At 35.9% G+C, this 13,084-nt stretch overlaps 1 protein-coding gene across 1 annotated transcript; it reads left to right on the forward strand.

The window, feature by feature from the left end:
- Nucleotides 1–429: 429 nt before the first annotated feature.
- On the forward strand, nucleotides 430–13,035 carry LOC127979747 (solute carrier family 2, facilitated glucose transporter member 3-like). Its single transcript, XM_052585364.1, has 11 exons — nucleotides 430–721; nucleotides 1,674–1,801; nucleotides 6,010–6,108; nucleotides 6,333–6,493; nucleotides 7,406–7,646; nucleotides 7,973–8,135; nucleotides 8,752–8,939; nucleotides 9,322–9,426; nucleotides 9,508–9,606; nucleotides 9,725–9,928; nucleotides 10,925–13,035. The coding sequence occupies exons 2-11, from the start codon at nucleotides 1,787–1,789 to the stop codon at nucleotides 11,285–11,287; spliced, it is 1,638 nt and encodes a 545-aa protein (XP_052441324.1). The 5' UTR covers nucleotides 430–721; nucleotides 1,674–1,786; the 3' UTR covers nucleotides 11,288–13,035.
- Nucleotides 13,036–13,084: the final 49 nt, after the last annotated feature.

The raw sequence follows: 13,084 nt of genomic DNA on the forward strand, positions 1-13,084 counted from the left end.
CAATTGCGTTGTGTTCTAAAATCATCTGGAGTCTTGTGACCATTTACTGTATTTGGGCTGTTGTGCTGCAGAATTTGATACTGCCATGACTCACGTGCCTCTTTGAGGCCTGAATAAACTCAAGTGGGATGTGCCTATTACATGCACTTTTCAACGGATATTAAGAAAACAAAAAAACAAAAAAACAAGAAAAGGTGAATATAATATACACTAAATGTATTCTTATTATTACTTTTTCCGCTCTACCAATTTCAGGAAGTAAAAGCCGCCTGGGTGCATCCTTGGAGTTTGTGGTACCCGGCGCTGCATCCATTTGGTAGCACCCATCAGCTGATGCTCTCTCAAGGTCACCCGCGCAGAGCATCATGGGCGGCGGTATCACACGCTATTGGTCCCACCCCACGAGCACAATCCGCATCCTAACTCAAACCTTGCCGAATAAGGTATTCCCGCATCACGAGGCGCTATGACGAAAAAGCTGTCACAAGGCGTGACGCAAAATACTAGTAGTGGATAAAAAGGGGGCGGTGGCGAGGCTTTACGTGCATGGGCCGCCGGTATTCAGTCAAAAAGGGGAACGTGCGGTTTGTCGTGTATTTGCTGCGTGTGACGAATGAACGAATACATAATTGCAGGAGCGAATTTCTACAGACTTTAGTGCCAGTGGGTCAACGGGATACGTGCCCACGCGAACGGGTGGTCACGACGCACGAGAGACACGGTAACTGCAGACTCAGTTGATGATACACATTTAAATAGTCAACGACTTTAACCTGATGCTGATTATTGTAATAATCTTATTTGGCTGTTTAGTTTAAATGGATTTGACGGCGTCTTCTTTAAGTGAAAAAGAATAGCCTAATGAACAATTGTGGTGATGCTAAAATATGACATGGATAGTGTGATCTAGGTTTTGTTACGGTTATGAGACGTGTAATAGTACAGTAGTATTGATAAAAGTGTGATGTTTTGACGCTTAAAATAACGAAAATATTTATTTTGCACTTGTAAAAAAAATGTTTACTGATCAAAAACAGGTCTGAGGTGAAGATGCTGCGTAAATCCACTTGTCAAAAAGTGGAGTCCGCCATATTCAGAAGCACCTGTTGTACGACAGTTTATAGTTTGGGAGTTAATTTAGTCTGTTTAACTAAGGCTATTTATTCGTTTATTTATTATAGGATCTTTTTCTTCTTCTTCTTTGGGGGCTGGGGGGTCGTCACAAAAGGTTTGGGGGAGGGGTCAAAAACTGTATATTTTCTTATTTTTACGTATAAGTACCTGATAAGTACATATTTATACATAAACATTCTGTCCAAAGCGGTTTCCAGCAATGATTTTTAACACAAAAGTTTACAAGTTCGTCTGAAGATGTAACTAACATGCCTCGATGTTAATTTCAGGATGTAGCATCGTCGAAACAAAAGTACCAGCGTCGTTATTTATTACTTAAAATATTCATTTTAATATCATACAGGCTTATATGTCTCTACAACGTTTGTGGTTTGCTTGACGTGTATGATGAGCACTGAAAGATGTTGCGGGAGATGAAAACCAAAGTCCCTTTAAGGGTGTAGTCTTTGATGATAACCCAACAGATTGTTTAGTGGGGGAAATGTTTATGAGTCTCACACTGTTTACGCTAATTTACAAATGTTTTACAATTTTTGCAGTTATTAAAATCAAAATAGTCACGTACAGCATCGCATCTCGAGCATAAGAAGAGTGTGTGCCAAGTATCACGTTCGCTCGGAATCCATCATTCTTGGACGTTTCCACTGGCACGATGGAGGGGGAGAAGGTTGGTCCTTTTAAACTGTTTTGCTCAATCAGTACCGGCTGCTTTTGTGCTATAGTATAATGATATGTTCCCACAACACTCTACATGTATTTAAATATATCATTTATGCATCGTAATTGTATAAAATGGTTTACACACACTCTAAGCTTGTGTGTTGCATGTAGGAATCTTGGCTGTAATGAATGTGCACCTAGATGCTTTGCATGCCTTTGATTAATCTTTTTAGTTAATCAAATTGTTCATATGTTGTCTTTGTTTCAACAGTGAATGTATGTCAAAAATCAATCAGTATGATCAATCAGCAGTGTTATGCATAATCCCAGTGTGTTTTCTGTGTTTGCTGTATAGTCTCAATGAAAGGAATATAAATGCAGCTATTACCCAATTAGGGTTGCAACCCCTTCCTTAAAATATGGAATCGTCCAGTAATTAAAGGTAAAATTATGCATCCTGTATTAAAATCAATACATGATGCGATTTGTCCCGTATTTTAAAAAGGCAAACACATATTTGAACAAATAAGTATTTTGCACTTTTTATAATACTAATAGCAATTATATTGAAATCAATTTCATTAAGTATTAGAGAAGCTTATTTGCACGTGATTTGGGTGTATGTTTTTGTTTCCATAGCAACAAAGTCTCCAGATCGCGTGCTGAAACATCAAAAAAACATCAAAAGGCAGGTTGCATAAAAGGTTAAGACTAGTCTTAAAAGTTAGTCAGGTAATTGTTTTCTTGTTAGGCATAATTGTTATATTTGTAAACATTATTAGACAGATAAATTAATATATTATAATTAATGTTAGGCCCTATTTATTAATGGATCATTGATATTAATCAGAAATATATACATAATACATAATCATATATCTCATATACAATTTGGCATTTAAAAAAAAGCTAAATTGTTTAGATAAAAATGGGACAAATAATTACATAATAAGGTAGTCCTAATTCAAGCAAATTAATAAAACAAGAAATAAATAATACAAATTCATCCCATCTAGGTAAAAGCTGCAGAACTGTCAAAAAAAAAGACTAATAATAATAATTAATAGTTATAAATAATCTAATTTAAAATAACGATATTAATGTTTTCTGCTGCAATTCGAGCAATACTTGAGCATGTTTTCTCATGGTTTATTGTTTATGGGGGGGTCATGAATGGGTGTCCCTTATTTTGCCTCGCCGAAGGTGGCAACCCTATACCCAGTGGATGTTGCCATGACGATGAAGGAGTGGCTGAGATGCTGAGGACAGGATTAAAATGATATTAAGATCTATTGGGATGTAAATGTTTGGGAGAGACCAGGAGAGAGAGGCAGAATGGGTGGTGAAGTTGTTTGTATTGTACGTTTTGTACGTGAGGGTTCTTAAAACTCACTAGATCAGCAGATTAAATCGTCCCTGTGAGCAGATTAGATGTTTTCATTCATAGCTGTCTACACATGCTAGGACTTTTCTGTCCAGTTTCTCTTGTTACTCTTTAATTCCCAGCTTTTGACTCAGAATGCATTTGTCAGATGATATTTGTTTGATTTCCGTACATTTTCTGTAAATCATTCTACATCTTTAATTATTGCCTTTCTCAAGTATTATGTAAATACGGTTCTATATAGAGTAAAAATGCACAGTTCTGTACATAAATCAACCTACTGTTCCAGATTCATAGGCTACACATTATTTATTGCTAAGTCTTGCTAAAAAATAACTAATATTTTTTGTTATTTATGTATGTATGTATCAGGAGCACCTTAAAAACACAAATTCCTTGTGTGTTTGCGCGCACCTGGCAAATAAAGCTGATTCTGATTCTGATTGTTTCAAAACGTATTTCACTGAGTCATCTTGACTTAAGAGCATTTGTATGGGAGCGGGAGATAGGGAGGGTGAGTAATAGGAATAATAGGATCAGATTGAAAGGAAATGATGCTATTGATCTACATTTATTTCAGATAGTTACATCCAGTTGGTTTTGCTTAGATAAGCCAAATGTTGTGCAAGTTATGTTCTGCAACACTGCATCGAACTACACAGATGCATGCATATTCTAGAAATACTACTGTATTTATTCTGTTTATAGTAAAGTCTATACACTCCTTTTGTTTTTGATACAGTTCAGTAATATCTTTAAGGTCATCTCTGTTGAATGTCTGTCACTGAGGCGCATTTTTATAGCCTTCAGACATGACTTCAGACTCGAGCTGAAATGACTCCAGCCTTGACTCGACTCGAGGAAAGGGACTCTTGAATATTTTAAAAGGAACTCTAGTCTAAATCCTTATACAGCCTAACTGATATTCAAAAGGTGGAGCGCATCCACACCCATCCGGACTAAGAGCTGTAACACAACACCATTTAAAGTGAGTAGTGTGTCAGAAGTCTACGGTCAGAACAGCGGATCGGATCACATAACAAGCGCTCGTTTATGGTAAATATATTTAAGCGCTTTATTCAAGCCCATTCAGCTCCGTGCTCTTTCTCTCTCGGACACGCGCATGACGCGGTTATTTTAACAACACAAGAAACACAGAGAGCAGAGAAATTATTTAGATTACTTTCACTAAAACACAGCAGGAAAAAGTCAATGCTGCAAACAGTTATTTTTCTTATTATCTTTTTATCTATCTATAACCTGTTCAAACCAGGTGTGACAATACGTTTCTGATTTAGCATTATCAGATTTCAGAAGAATCTTGTCATTATAATTGGCTAACTGTTGTTATATAGCTAGGATAGAACTTAAACTTTGAAACTGCTGGTTATCTCTTTCTTTTCTGCTCAAGGTGAGAAAGTATTGATTATTGTAGGCATTTTTTTGTAGATAATGCTTTTAAGAAAAATATTAAAATAGTATAGATTTCAGGATGAAAAGCCTGATTAGAAACTGTATGGCTTTGTAATATCTGTGTCACATATTTTCTTATGTGTCGTGGTAGATAGGTCTCTTATTCTAGAATTTGATTACAGAAAAACTGTTTCGAACATGGTAATGGTTTAAAACATATCACAGACTGTATGTGCATTAACCTTATATCTTAAAACCTCTTAAAAAACAGATCATAGATCATTTATTTTGTCTATAGCCTATAAAACAGCTTTGTAGGAATATCTCAATGAGGATTCTGAATGGGATTTTTTTAGCGAGCCGTTAAATGACTTGTGACTCGACTTGGACTCGTGACTTGACTCAGACTCCATCTTAAAGACCCGTGAACATCTCTGTCTCAGCATCACACAGCCTTTCACAATCCACGGTGTCAGCACTGCTGTGTCCTGTTGCCCTAGAAACCTGTAGTCTGTAGTCACAGTGTAGTCTTACTGATGGAGGCAGGGCTGTTTTAGGACATGGCTGATTTGTGATGATAAAGATGAGCTCTATAATAGTATAGTATATTAGCTGCTGTTTTGTTTACATTTACAACAACAAAGCAGAGTGCAGTGTGACTACTGGGTCTTTTCAGAGAATTCAGTTAAACAAACATTAATGTATAAAATTAAAATGTATATGTGATTCATTTTAAAAATACAATTATAAAATGTTAAAGTATTAATTAATAAATTAGGTAATACTGTGCTTACAATAATTATTACTTATATGTTATTATTTCAGCAGTTTGAAAACAAAAATTTTCACTTATCTGATGTTGATCTTTTATGTTCTTAAATAATTATTATAATAAATATGTAAATATTTTATAATATATTACAGTTTGACAGGTTTTATTCTGTCGTTTCACACATTATTGTCAACTTAATGTATATGGGATTTTGATCTGAACAAAATGAACATTAAAGGACATTTTCATCCAAGCACAAAAATTTACTTAATATTGACTTTAAAAGAATACAAATATATGTAAGTCTAATTACTTAATTCTTCTCTTTCTTGCTGTCATTTTTCTCATACCCTCTCTTTGCTGCTGAATTAGTGTTTCTTATTTAGTTGAAATCTTTCCCGGGCTGTCTGTTTGTCACACAAGTAAAGTATGATTAACATCGCATATATGATTATTAAATGTTTTATATAGACAATTTTGAATATGAATAACAATGTTTTTATTGATAAATAGGCTACATTAATCTAAGAAGTCTGTGTGTATGTTTCATTTTTATGATAAAAATGTGAAAATGAAAATAAAAAAGGCAAAATAAAATGACAATGACAACTAACCAACATTGAACGTTTTCTCTCTTGTTTCACAGAAGCAGGTGACATGCTACCTCCTGTTTTCTTTATCGACAGCTGTAATTGGCTCCCTGCAGTTTGGCTTCAACACAGGAGTCATCAATGCCCCAGAGCAGGTAAATAGGTGTGGATTTGTGTTGTGTGTAGTACCAATCAAAGGTTCAAACACACTTATACTACACATTCAGTTGCATAAATGTTTAAGATTTAAAGCAAGAATGCATTAAATTGACCAAAACATGATTCATCAAAATTTTAAATAAGATACACACACATACACAAATGGCAATACAGGAATTATGCATTGGCCATCTTCAATGAAAACATTTTAACTGCTTAGAAACTGCGGGCGTTCTTTAATGCCACATGGATGGAGCGTTACGGGGAGCCCATCAGTCCAGGCGTGTGCACCGTTGTGTGGAGTTTTGCTGTGGCCATCTTTAGCGTGGGTGGAATGGTGGGATCATTCAGTGTCGGTGTCGTAGCCAACAAATTCGGAAGGTGAGTGGAAATTAATTCATCATGTGTAATTTGGCTAATATTATCCAGTTTTGACTTGGAAAGAACCTGACATGTCCTTTGTGGAAGTCCTGAGATCAGAGGCTTTTGCATTTTAAGTGAAAAGAAAGAAATCCTGAGATTGTGACTTCTTCCGTGTCATTACTCATACACTTAGGTTTACATTTATTGGTAAAGACACATTGAGGTCAGAGCTATGGCCTAATGCTTAATGCATTTTTTTCTAGTACATTGCACCATGGAGCTAATGTTTATTATGTATCAGTAAAGGGGAATAAATATAAAAAGATAAACAGAGAAGTTTAATGTAGTCTTTTTTCATTTATGTTGTTGTGCTGGGAAACCTCAGCCAGATAATGCCTCATCTTATGTCAGAGTTGATCACAATGCTGCTTTAACTGGACAGTAAATGCTTCATTAATAATAAAAGCAGTTTACTATGATGAGGGCACTCAGAGTAGAAGAGTTGACCTCTGTCTTCCTCTCTGCTTGAACACACTCCACACTGTCAGAAAAACCTCATTCAAAGCAAGCATTCATGTGATCAGTGGCCATTGTTCTTTTTCTGTGACTTTCTCTGCCACTCTCCCTGGTTTTGGATGGTTTCTGATAAATATTTGGGAAAAAAAATGGTTTATTACAGTTTTGCACATTTTTTCAACTAAAAGTAGTATATATAATTTGAATCAGAGCAAAATATAATAAAACGAGTGAATATGACATCGACTATATGCTGTGACGTTTTCATCCGAGGACAACAATTGTGATGCAAGTCTTAACATTGTGTTCTTCTCTCTCTTGCTGTAATTTTTCTCATTTCCTCCATTTGCTGCTGAATTAGTGTATCTAATTCAATTGAACTGCCTTTCTCCCTCTCTGTTTTTCTCTCTGCAGACGTAAATCCATGTTCCTCGTGAATATCTTGGCTCTGATTGGTGGGGGTCTCATGGGACTGTGCACTCTCTGCTCCTCCTTTGAGATGATCATTGCCGGTCGGCTGGTTATTGGGCTGTTCTGTGGTCTCTTCACCGGCCTTACTCCAATGTATGTTGGAGAAGTGTCACCCACTCCCCTCCGCGGGGCCTTTGGGACCCTGCACCAGCTTGGTGTCGTGGTGGGCATCTTAATCGCACAGGTAAAGCATTCTATAGCACAGCAGTGTAGTTTGTTGCCTGTACAGTAGCTTTTAATATTGGACATGACCAGATGGTTTATAAAAAATGTGTAAGTCATTTTAAGAGCCTTATGGCCTCATTATATGTTTGTGCCACAACAAAGCCTTGGGGAAATATCCCTTCTGATTAGTTCTGATGCACTTATGTTACATGAAGCTTCTAATTGAGTCTGCTGATCCATTTTTAAGGCTGCTAGTCTAATTTATGCCATCATAACCTAATCATTTTTAATTTGATACCTGTAAACGATCAAATTACTTTTAAGTCTTGTCCTTTTTCCATCTAGATTTTGGGTCTGGAGAATCTGCTGGGTTCACAAAAGCTCTGGCCTCTGCTTCTGGCTTTAACCGTGCTACCTGCTGTCCTGCAGTGTATACTGCTTCCGTTCTGTCCAGAGAGCCCTCGGTACCTGCTCATTAACCTCAATGAGGAAGAACAGGCCCGTAAAGGTAAAAAAGAGATGAAAATGAGCTTTATCTCCACTGAGCTGCAACCAAGCTTCACTGAACAGCTTACGCCGAAATAACGTTTATAGTGGTGAATGCAAACTACAGCAAATATATCTTTTGAATTGCCTTTTACTTCAGAAGCAATTAAATAATCCATGATGGCTTTACAAAAGAGAAAGCAAATATCATGAGAATGATTACATTAGTCAGAAAAGAGAAACGTGTCAAATTTGCCACCACTCCCTCAGAGAACACTCACGCGTCAGCATTAACCTAAACTACTTTTTTTATTCAGTGAACAGTGTCCATCTGTGTGGCAATGAAGTTGTGCCAAATGCACTTAACCTTATGTTTCCACTTAACATTAATTATGCCTTTGAGAATGCTGATGACAAAATGAGCTAAAACATCTGTTTAAACAGGAGCCCTTTATTAAATAACATACACTTTACCATTTACTGGAGCTGGATAATTTATTTTACACCAGATTATTACGCACACACCACAGCTACTGTATGTTGTAAAATCCTTTTTTTAAAAACTCAAAAATTTTACCCATGCCAAAATGAGTTAAAAATAAGTTCTATGACCAATACTCCATTCCTTTGTCACTCAGCGCTGGTGCGTCTCCGTGGTTACGAGGACGTTGGGAAGGACATGCAGGAGATGAAGGAGGAGAGTGCGAAGATGGCCATGGAGAAGAAAGTGACCATCCCAGAGCTCTTCCGCATCGCTGCTTACCGCCAGCCTCTGCTCATCGCTGTCATGCTGCAGCTGTCCCAACAGCTGTCTGGCATCAACGCTGTGAGTGACATACATTACCCATCATGCACTGTGCTCGTTACTGCATGCTACCTACTATTTTGAATGTGAAACGGTAGGTATATTCTTTATAATATGCATGCTTTATATATGCAGTAAAGATTTGGATGTCTTACTCTACTTATAATGTGACACTTTTAATATATTCAAAAATGCAGTATCCTGAAATGCAATGTGCCGGTCTTGACCTTACATTTTGAATGTGACAAATGATTTCTGCTATCAACCATGATTTTTAACTTCCACTTCATAGTACATTATTTGGTCGGACTATCAAATGTTTAATGTACACTAGTGTTTTTGTTTTACTATCACTTTACATTCTTTTGTTAACCATTTGGACTTTTCTTTGTGTTTCTCAAAGGTTTTTTATTACTCAACTGGTATTTTTAAGTCAGCTGGAGTGACTCAGCCCATTTATGCCACCATTGGAGCTGGAGCCGTCAACACTGTCTTTACTGTAGTATCTGTAAGTATTTTATCATTGAACTTCATAAGAAATCTGTGATGTGTTTGAAATAATACTTTTGAAATTTTCCTTTTCTACAAGCTTTTCTTGGTGGAGAGGGCAGGAAGAAGAACTTTGCACCTTATTGGTTTGTGTGGAATGGCTGTCAGCGCCTTGGCCATGACCATTGCTCTCTTATTGGTGGGTCCTGCTGTCTGTTTTCATTCTGCTGAAGATTCAAAACAGTCACTGTAAATATCTGACCATCATTAGAATGCTAATGTCGTACCTGTGTTTTCCTACCTTTGTTCCTGAGCAGAAGGACATTGAGGGTTTTCGCTACCTCAGCATTGCTGCAGTCTTTGCCTTTGTGGCCATGTTTGAGATGGGCCCTGGACCCATTCCCTGGTTCATAGTGGCTGAGCTGTTCTCCCAGGGGCCACGTCCTGCCGCCATGGCCGTAGCAGGATGCTCCAACTGGACAGCCAACTTCCTTGTGGGAATCAGCTTCCCAAAACTGGAGGTATGAGCTTAATTTAGATTAATTTAAAAGCAACGGCCATTACTTTAACTACTTAAAAATACCATTATATAACCATTGAAATAAAGTTTTTAAATAATTATTCTATAATAAACAATTATTTCATGCCAAGTGATTTGGATGTTAAATTGGTGTATTATTCTCCTTGTGGGAATTAGCTTATTAAAGCTTAAAAAATTAAACGTATTAAAAGCTTTTTAAAATGTATTAAATCAATTGCCTTTACTTTAACCACTTAAATCTACTGAATTAATTTTTAAAGTAAAACTGTTAATATTCTATATGGAGAACCATTTCAATATTTAACATACTGTAAGTACATAAAAATAAATATTTATGTTAAATATTTATATTTATTTATTTTAAATATGTTTTTTTTTAAATCGCTCAAATTAAAACTTGAATTTAAATCATTTTAATCTATCAAATCCATTTATATCTATATTTATATTATATACAGTATTTTTTATATATATAATTATTCTATTATAATACATTTTTATCCCATGTTTATATAAGTGTATTCTTCTCCTTGGGGGAATATAGTTTCCTAAACTACAGAATTGGAGGTACGAGTTTAAATGGATGGTATACCCAAAAATGAAAAATCCAAAACCCATAAGACCTTCGTTCATCAATTAAGATATTTTTGATGAAATCTGCAACCCTCCATCGACAGCAATGTAATATACCCATTCCCAGAAATGTATTAAGGACATCTGTAAAACAGTCAATGTGACATGGTTCAATGGTCATTTTATGATGCTACGAGAATACTTTTTCTGTGCAAAGAAAACAAAAATAATGACTTTATTCAACAATTCATCTCTTAAATTAATTTATTAAAACAATAGCCATTACTTTAACCACTTAAAACAAATAATTCTCCTAATATAGAAATATTAACTAGTCAACTAGTTATTGTGATTTTATTTTGTGGTAAAAATTAACTTTTTTCTTATTGTTTGTGAATTACAGGAGCTGTGCGGGCCATATGTCTTCATTATATTTATGATCTTCCTCATCTTCTTCTTCATCTTTACGTACTTCAAAGTACCGGAGACCAAAGGGCGAACATTCGATGACATCGCCCGTGGTTTTAGCGGGGCTCCGCCTCTGACTGCCACCTCTGTGGAGGAGGCCGGCACAGTCGCACTTTCTGCCTCTCCGGTCAAAGAAAAGGTCCCGTTGGTGGAAGCTTCCAAATCGTCCTCGGAACAGGGTGCAAGCTCATCTGAGAAAGCTGCGGCAGACGCCACAAAGGTGGAGGAGAAACCGAGCTCAGTTACCCAGCCACTGGTGGATTCTAGTAAAGAAGAGAAATCTAATTCCGCCATCTAAGAAACGGTGTAACTAAATATAGCTTAATATGATTAAAGCCATGACATGTACCACTGCAGATAGAAATATAATACTAGAGATTATTATTATATAAAAAAGAGATTATTTAGGGTAAACGCATTATGAACAGAACCACAGTAGAGAGACACAGATCTAGAAATATTTTGGAAGGATACGAGAGCTCATAGTACATGAGCTTTATTTTATTGTGTGATGGATTGGTGCAATATTGATTCATGTGAAGTGTTTTATTATTTTATTGCTCATTCCTGTATGTGCTTTTTTAGTGTAGTTTTAATGTGAATTAACAAGTTGGACGTAGTTTTGTTTTATCAACTCAAACAGAAAAAGGGAATTTTAACATTAGGCCTTCATAGTTCTTGCCATTTTCCACCGTCAAACCTCTTCTCTTTTTTTGCCTTTAGAAAAACCAACGTGTTTTTCCTTTGAATTATAGTTGGCGGTCATCCTAATCTTGAGGGTTTTGCACTGACGATGTTTATTTTGAGTAATATATAGTGTATATGGAAAGATATATATACATTTTCATTACTTGAGATCACTATTACTATCAAAAACACTTCAAATATTTAATGAATAAGAATAATTTAAATATTTATATTTATAGGAAGTGCTTAGGTAGTAAAGCATATGCCAAGAATAAAATCGCTAGTTTACTGCCAAAAATAATACATTTAAGGAAACGGACTCTTTGGATAAATTAAGTCATACATTAATCTAAAATCACAGTAAAGGTTGTATTGTAGAGGACACAAATGGACCAACCAGTGTTCAGTGGATTTCACTGTATATACTACTATATATACAGTCTCACTAACTAAACAAGTTCACATTTCAGAGGTCCATGATTAAGATTTTTAGCAAATGACATGAGGAAATTTGCTAGATTATGACCATTAATCCCGCTACTGAATTTCCTGTGCTTGGTGATTTAGTATTTCAGCGTTTCATGTGCTGCACCGACTCACTTTGAGGTTTTACAAAGTAGTGAGACAAGTCTCACCTGATTTGAATAAATGTGTTTGTAATACTTTAGCGGTAGTTTTGCACTTTCCGACATTCTGTTTTAATCCCTTTCATAGAGAACATATAGGTTTTTCTTCCATACTTTTATTTTTTACTTAAATTAGAGAATCTTTACCAAAAATGTATATCATGTAAGTCAATAGATGCTTTATGCTGCCATTGCTTAGGTGTTGCTATTTTTGTCTATATATTGAATGTGAAAGTATTTATTATTGAGCACATTTATACGCCCGGGGTAATATGAAGAACTGCGTTTTCCCATTCTGATGTCTTGTGGTCATTTATGTGTTGCACAGAGAGAAACTCCAAAAAAGACCAAGAAAGCACATTCCTCTTGCAGTAGTGCACTGTGGTTTGTATTCCAGCGGTCAAGAGCAGCTTCGCATTGAGCTAGCCCTCTTATAACACTAGCAAACATGACCATCTCATATTGTAACATTTACTGTGCATAATGTACACAACTCACTTGCTTACTGTACAGTTAGAAGAGCCTCACCCTGTAAATACCCAAGTTCATGTTTCTGTGTTGAATGGTCTAATTGATGTAATTGCAGGTCAAAAGGAGCGTGTCGGCCTAAAAAGAAATGTTGATGTTTTGACGTGTGTATATTTTATGGTGGCTTTTCCTGAATTTGTGTCAAAATCATGAGTGGTAATGTGTACAGTTGTTGTATTATTTTGTGAATAAATAGTCTAAATGATTTCTTCTCTTGTTACTTATGTTTCCTAAATGTTAATAATAGGATACAT

The sequence above is a fragment of the Carassius gibelio genome, chromosome B19, assembly GCF_023724105.1.
Source record: "Carassius gibelio isolate Cgi1373 ecotype wild population from Czech Republic chromosome B19, carGib1.2-hapl.c, whole genome shotgun sequence".
Classification (NCBI taxonomy): domain Eukaryota; kingdom Metazoa; phylum Chordata; class Actinopteri; order Cypriniformes; family Cyprinidae; genus Carassius; species Carassius gibelio.

Bases quoted from the DNA above. Each gene is read 5' to 3' on its own strand.
- LOC127979747 (XM_052585364.1), top strand. The intron at 9,427-9,507 runs GTAAGTATTTTA...CTTTTCTACAAG, and splicing joins CTGTCTTTACTGTAGTATCT to CTTTTCTTGGTGGAGAGGGC. The intron at 9,929-10,924 runs GTATGAGCTTAA...TGTGAATTACAG, and splicing joins TCAGCTTCCCAAAACTGGAG to GAGCTGTGCGGGCCATATGT.